This window comes from Coffea eugenioides, chromosome 5 (assembly GCF_003713205.1).
Source record: "Coffea eugenioides isolate CCC68of chromosome 5, Ceug_1.0, whole genome shotgun sequence".
In the NCBI taxonomy this organism is placed as follows: Eukaryota; Viridiplantae; Streptophyta; class Magnoliopsida; order Gentianales; family Rubiaceae; genus Coffea; species Coffea eugenioides.
Genome location: NC_040039.1, coordinates 34,602,563 through 34,609,303, shown reverse-complemented (window position 1 = coordinate 34,609,303; position 6,741 = coordinate 34,602,563). Strand labels below are relative to the sequence as shown.

Genomic DNA, 6,741 nt, shown 5'->3' with positions numbered 1-6,741 from the left:
AAATTTATTGATAGTGATAGAGAGATAGTAATGCCGAAGTGGAGAAGAATATTATCCAAAAGGCATTGAACCACATACTGCAAAGATTTCAAGAAAATGAAAAATATTGTAAAATACGGAATTGGAAGGCGGGAATGGGAGGGGAAGTGTGGGAGAGCAAAATAAAGCTGTTGGTATGTTAATGTGAAAGATGAAGAAAAAGAACAATTAGTGGACAATAGATCCCAACAAAATCAATAAGAATATATGAGATTGACTAACTGAATATAACATTGGTATTTGGATAAAAATTGCTCAAACAAGAAGATTATCAATCTAACATATCGCCGGTTATGCTCACATGAAGACTTTAGTTATTATGTGAACTTCCAAATAGATGAAACCAGAAACCAGCAGCAACATTCGCAGTTGTCTTCACACGGATAACCAATTCGATCGGATAATTTACTTATGAGAGTTTTTTTGTTCTCGCCTATTTAGTAGCATGTTATTATAAACTTCAACTGCTTCTGCTTTTTTCTGCTCATTTCTGCAAGCGCACAAGCTTTCCCTTGGTAAGGCGAAAGTAATCGAAGAAAGCAACTATATATTATGATGCAACATAAGTTGAATTCCATGTATACAAAAAAATAATAAATCAAATGATGTAAAATAGATTTCAGCTTCACAATGTAACTGGTATAATCTGCCTAATTTAAATCTTAAGTTTTTGGATAACAACTGAGTTTGCCAGTCCAGCTTGTTCAATAGTCTGATCCAAAGCAGTCAACTATTTCGATGGAAACCCAACCGTTTGAAGTTGGTAAGCCCCGGATCCACTAGGCCTTGACGCTTCTATGAAGCCGCAGATATCTCTTATTATGTGGTGATTGTTAAAACATGATACCTTTCATGTACCATCTGCCAACTTTAGCTGAATCAACGTAGAAGGTAGTGGTTTGATCAACTACTAGGCTTGTGGTTGGGGCTGGAGCAGTAATAAGAGAAGAGACAACAACAGTTGGCTCCATGGATGTGATATTGCTGCTGCTATCTAAGGTTCTTCCAACTCCCTGAAATGGGAGATGACCCCTGTCTGGTACCTGGAGAATTATTTCAGTTAAAAAGTATAAGAGGGAATCAAGGAAGAGGCAGTGAAAAATCAATGTGAAATTGTAGTAGCACAGGTTGAAGACCAACAATGGGAAGATGGAGGAGTAAGCACATATAGTGTAGTTTTCTTCCTTTCTTAGGAGATTAACATGGATTGCAGCACCTTTATTTGCTGGCTGCAACTCCCTGGGGCACTCAGACCTCCCGATGCTCTGCATTGACATAAACAATTAATAACAAGAAGCAGTAGTCAAGACTGATGTTGGCATAATTTGGACCAGTTCCATGTCTGAGTTTTTATTATAAGATGCAATTAGACTCTGAACTCAACAGACTTGATAATCAAACTGTAGAGAAATGTTAAGAATACTGAACCTTTAGCATTTCGTACACCCAACGAAAATCATTGAGGACTAGTTAAATCAAGTGAATGGCACACCAAAGGATCATATTGATAATATGTATATGATGGCGAAAATGACCAAGTTTTCGGAGAGGCTGAAAAAAAAAAGCCTACAAACTTCCTTTTTACTTCCAACAGTACCTCCAAAAAGGATGCATTTGCTGGATCATCTAATCTTGGCAAGGGACCATCATCTATTGTGAAACCATTGCTTCAGAAGATGATATTGTGAGTAACAACTTCAGGCTGCTGAGGAGTAGAAGACAATGTCTCACCAGAAAGTAATCTTGCGGTTCCTGTAAAGCTTCTTGAACTTGAAGACGGCCGAAGGTGCTCAACAGCTCTTTCAACAGCTTCGGCCTGGCTTGCTTGATTGAATATTGCATCAATGTCATTTGCTTTGAATGGATCTTGAACAAGCATTCCACTATACACCGAAAGAATTAGTAAAATATAAAGTAAATAGTTCAATAAGGTTACATTAGCATATTCTATGGCTATTACGGTCCAAGTCCTATGTAAATAAAAGGAGCTTTATCTATATCTAAGACAAGAAAATTATCAAGTATCACCATCAACATCAAAACTTCTATAAACTTGCAAAAGACCAGGTAAATAACCATTGTTTTGCACCTAAGAAACAAATAATCCATATATTCAATCACATCTTAAGAACCTGCTTATGGTTTGTCAATTGGTTTCATCTTAGAAAAATCAATTTCTAATGGCTTAAAAAGCCATTTTTAGTGTTTCCCACCCAACCACTTTTGGGAAAACAATCAAAACATATCAAATGAAAATTTCATATGTAAATATACCCTCTAATTATGAATGCTTCCAAAGTGTATGCACGTCTATGGTTCTAAACTTCACATCACCTAAAGGTGCATAAGAGATGCTGCAAATACTTCCAAACAATTGCCACAAGAAACACACATTGTTTAGCAAAGCAGAACAAAAACAAAATTCCAATACTTGTTCCCACGATGTGGTGCTCTAGGGACGCATCTTTGTAATGCTAAGAAACAAAAGGTTTTAATTACTTGTAGCCAGGAGTAGCTTCAGATTGAGGTCATTGCCACAACTTATATTTCTGTCTTTTGCTCTGCATTCACGGAGAAAAAACAAGAAGTACAAAGATAACCCTTTTCAAAATATTCTTTCTAGTGTTTTCTTGGGGAACTCCAAATTTTATGTTGATACTCCATTATTAATGTTCACCACTTCTAACTAATTCTATGTTTTTTAAGAGATAAGTGTTCTTCATGTAAAGCAATAGGTATTGCAACCAAAAGATACAAAAATGTTTACCTTCTTATGCAAGATTGAGCTTTATCATACAAAAAAGAGCCCAATTATTCTTTCTTGCCAGAATTCACAACATGCAAAGCATGCAACATCCTAATGCTCAGACTTCATTTCTTCCTTGTCTGGATGCTACAGCTTATCAATTGGCTGCTTAAATTTGTTCCATTACTTAAATAACTTGTAAAGAAAGACTACCAAAATGCTCTTGCAATTGTTGCATTGTTGTTACTGTCTATTTATTGTTTATGCATATTAAACTACAATTTACATGAATAAAATGTTGAAGTTGTCACCTATTAGAGTGTCTTTTTGGGTAGTTTCCCAAGCACCAAAAGCTATCTGTTTAGTCATCAATATATTTTTTTCCTTTTCCATTTTTTGGGTCAATATAGAGCTTACCAATCCTATATATTTTGGGATCTTCCAGTTTCTATACCCAACACTATCACCATTCTCCAGCAAATTACACATGTTCTAACTATCTTTCATTTTCTAGTTATTTACAAGACAATAGTTCCCTTCCCCTTAAGAAAAAGCCTCTCCGCCCCACATTCCATCACTTTCTTCTCTCTCCTGTCAGTCACCAAATAGCAAAGACCAAAACATGGACAGGACATTGTATTTAATAGTGTAAATTGGGCCTTTAAGTACTACTACTTTAGTTTCAATCCTGAAGAGCCAAAAACAGCATTCCGGACACAAAACAACACACCATTCAAATCTTATGATCTAATACCAAAATCTAAAAAGGACCAAGACAGGTTCCAGCTCATAGAAAAATGTTTGGAACCTACATTTTAGGTCTTCAACAAGATTGGACCGACCAAGCAATGAACCAGCAAAAATCAAAACATTGACATTACCACTCAGTAGCATAAATTGGCTTTTAAGTCTTAAAAGGGATACAATTACTTCAGTTTCAATTTTGAAGTGCCAAAGAGTCTAAAACAGCAATCAAGATGGAAACAAATCCACAATTTAGATCTTTTTATCCTTTTCTAAGATCTAAGGAGGCTATCACAGGTTCCGACTCATTGAAAAATGCTTTGGAACTTATGCTTTAGTTCTTCAACAAGATAGCACCACATGTCATTAGCGCACTCAGTCTCTACATATGCTTGTCAAAAAATGAATGTAAATGATTCAGACTAAATAATTTATAAATGACAAGGTGTAGCTTTAATCTTCCCACACATTCGTGACAATTGTGCATGCACCTTATCCAACAATTAGTGAAAGCCACTCCATACAACACAAATGTGTTTGGCAATACTGCAAAATCCTTCAACTTCAAATTGCATTTATATATGAATCACTTCCACTCACCTCCCTATACATTCTTTCAACTAATTCTCTGGAAAAAAATAAGTCAGCTATAGAACAAGCGAAGAGGGATTCCCACCATGCTAAAATTGCCACATCTACGGATGGGACTCTTTGACCCTCCCAAAGGGCAACTGGTTAAGTTGAATAATGGTACTAAGTCAATGCTATCTGCTATTCCATTCAATCAAGAGACAATGTACTACTAGATTCCAAATTTTCCAATTATCTATAAATAACATCATTCAAAAAATTGCCAAGAGGAGTTGAAGCAATAATTGGCACAAAAAACAATAAGTTATATCCAAATAATCTCCTAAACAACAGACCAATAGCCAAGTTGCTTTACTTTTCGCTTTCTACCCATTCGTAAGATCTCAAATAGAAACCGAACAAACTTGGAAGCCAGATATTAAATAGTGCAAAAGATAAAGATTTTATAACTTAAGGAACAATCACAAAAGGTTTTCAATTAGCAAATGCCAATTGATAAACACAATTTTATATGCTCTGTAGCATGCTTGTAGGCGGAAACAATATTTAAAAACAATAATGAATCCATTAACTCGGGAAGCACAATATACCAAGCAAATTTGCGAAGTAATATAAAATCACAAAAATTACAAAATACGAAAGGGGAAATCGAACGCAAAGTAAAAAAGCAAAAGCACCAAAAAATTACCTTTTTTTCTCCACTGGTATAATACTCTTGAGGCTCATCAGAGTCGTCATCAGAACCATCATCACATATCGGCTACCGATTGAGATCAACAAGCGTCCTAGTCTCACTTCTCCTCTCCACCCACTAGCTCCGGTACCACCGATGGAGCTTTTCGAATTCGACGACCTTAGATTATACTGAGAATGGCAAGGAGGTAGAGGAGATAGTGATCGAGAGTTAGAAGGACTCGAAGACTGAGATTGAGACTGTGAAGGAGAGTAGGACTCAGACTGAGTTGGCGATCAAGGTTGCTGAGTATCATTCACGGCAGCAGTGGCGACTACGGTGGAGGGATTGGTGGCTTTGAGATTAAAATTGTGGGATTCTTAGTAAAATTGGGCTTCCGATTTAGAAGCGGCAGTGATTTCACAAAAAGTGCTAATTAGAGAGCTGTGGTTGAGTGTAGCTTCTTCTGCTTCGCTTTCCACTGGTGGTAATGCCCGTTGATTTTCCATTATTCACTGGAGATTAAGAGATGGTTTCGGCGTCGAGGATCGGGAAAGCGGCGACGAAGATGGAAATTTTGAATTTAGGAATTTGTGTTATATGAGTTATTTATTTTTCTTTATATATGGGGATTTACCATGTTTGACTATCTAGTTATAGAAATCTTATACTCCCTCCGTCCCACTTTGATAGTCCTGTATTCCTTTTTCATTTGTTCTAAATTGTAGTTCACTTTCCAATTGAAGAATGTAGTTGTATTTTAATTTTTCTAAAATACCCTTATTCAATGTAAGTAGTTGTTACTATAAACCTATCCCATTTAATGAGAGTTGATTCTTTTTTTACCATCAATTCAAGTTCCCATAAAGTTGTACCATATTTAATGTGAGGGTATTTTAGGAAAATAGCAATCTAAATTTACTTTTCTAGCAAAGTTAACTACTTTTTCTTAAACTGTGTGAAAAAAAACAAAACTATCAAAGTAGGACGGAGGAGTATTTATTTAGTCTAATATAAAAAGAAAATCAAAAAAGTAGAAATAACACAAAGGATTTATCAGGGAGTCGTTGGTCCAAAAGGGGGTTAAATTCTATTCCTTTCACTTTCATTCTTCCATTCATTATTAAGATGAGATACCCTTATCTCATACTAAAAAAAAAGGAAATTACTAAATACTAAATTTAGTATTTAGTAACGGGATTCATAAATTTTCGAAAAAAAGTTTCATTTAGTTCAAGGAACAAGACAAATAGAATCTCTTCATCATATGATTCGATGAAATATCTTGAAATTTATGTCGAATTGGTAGGTGTAAATATAAGTGAACTTTTTTTTGGTGGAATCGCTTCATTCAAAAAAAGAAAAATAATGGGGTTCGGTCTTGAAACAATCCATTGCATTTTACCCTAGACTTGATAAGTAAATACATTTTGTTATTCGAGAATGAGTCACTAGCTTACAGGATTTCTTTGTTTTTATGCAACATTTGTTTTGAAAGAATTGCAATTTTAGTCCCAAATATTTAGAACATGAGTGCTTCAAGTTCTTAAAATTCGAAAAAAAAAAAGCAAATGTAGTCATAGAATATATTAAACGATCATATTATTTAAGACATTGGTATAATACATGGCAAATTTTCAGGAATTGTTAAGGCAAATATACATATGTTTCATAGTACATTTCTACATAAAATTTGCAAAAAACATTCTATAAAGTATTTATTAGGTACAAATATTAGAATAATTAGTAATATGTACGGTGATATGAGAATGTAGTCCTAAAATCATTGAAATATATATAAAAGTGCAATAAATTTGAAACAAAAGGGTACCATATGAAGCCTACATTCAAAAAATAAATGATTAATTGCGTTTGCACTGTAACTACTCCCAAATTGCAATTTGCACTCTTAACTTTCAAATTTACTACCTTAAACTATCGTAGTCCA

The 6,741-nt window shown here is 34.7% G+C and overlaps 1 protein-coding gene across 2 annotated transcripts; it reads right to left on the bottom strand.

The window, feature by feature from the left end:
• Positions 1-518: 518 nt before the first annotated feature.
• On the bottom strand, positions 519-5,366 carry LOC113772094 (plant UBX domain-containing protein 4-like). Of its 2 annotated transcripts, XM_027316639.1 has the most exons (5): positions 4,809-5,366; positions 1,771-1,922; positions 1,637-1,689; positions 1,256-1,304; positions 519-1,082 (listed from the first exon to the last, which is right to left on the bottom strand). In XM_027316639.1, exons 1-5 carry the CDS (start codon positions 4,868-4,870, stop codon positions 1,030-1,032), a joined length of 369 nt encoding a protein of 122 aa, XP_027172440.1. In that variant the 5' UTR covers positions 4,871-5,366; the 3' UTR covers positions 519-1,029. The 2 variants fall into 2 exon arrangements, with proteins under 2 accessions (XP_027172440.1, XP_027172439.1); XM_027316638.1 differs by having other exon boundaries at positions 519-1,304.
• Positions 5,367-6,741: the final 1,375 nt, after the last annotated feature.

Coding starts and splice junctions, on each gene's coding strand:
- LOC113772094 (XM_027316638.1), bottom strand. CDS start 4,870: ATGATGGTTCTGATGACGACTCTGATGAGCCTCAAGAGTATTATACCA. Junction 1,923..4,808: donor ATACCAGTGGAGAAAAAAAG/GTAATTTTTTGG, acceptor TTCGGTGTATAG/TGGAATGCTTGTTCAAGATC. Junction 1,305..1,636: donor CAAATGCATCCTTTTTGGAG/GTACTGTTGGAA, acceptor ATGTCAATGCAG/AGCATCGGGAGGTCTGAGTG.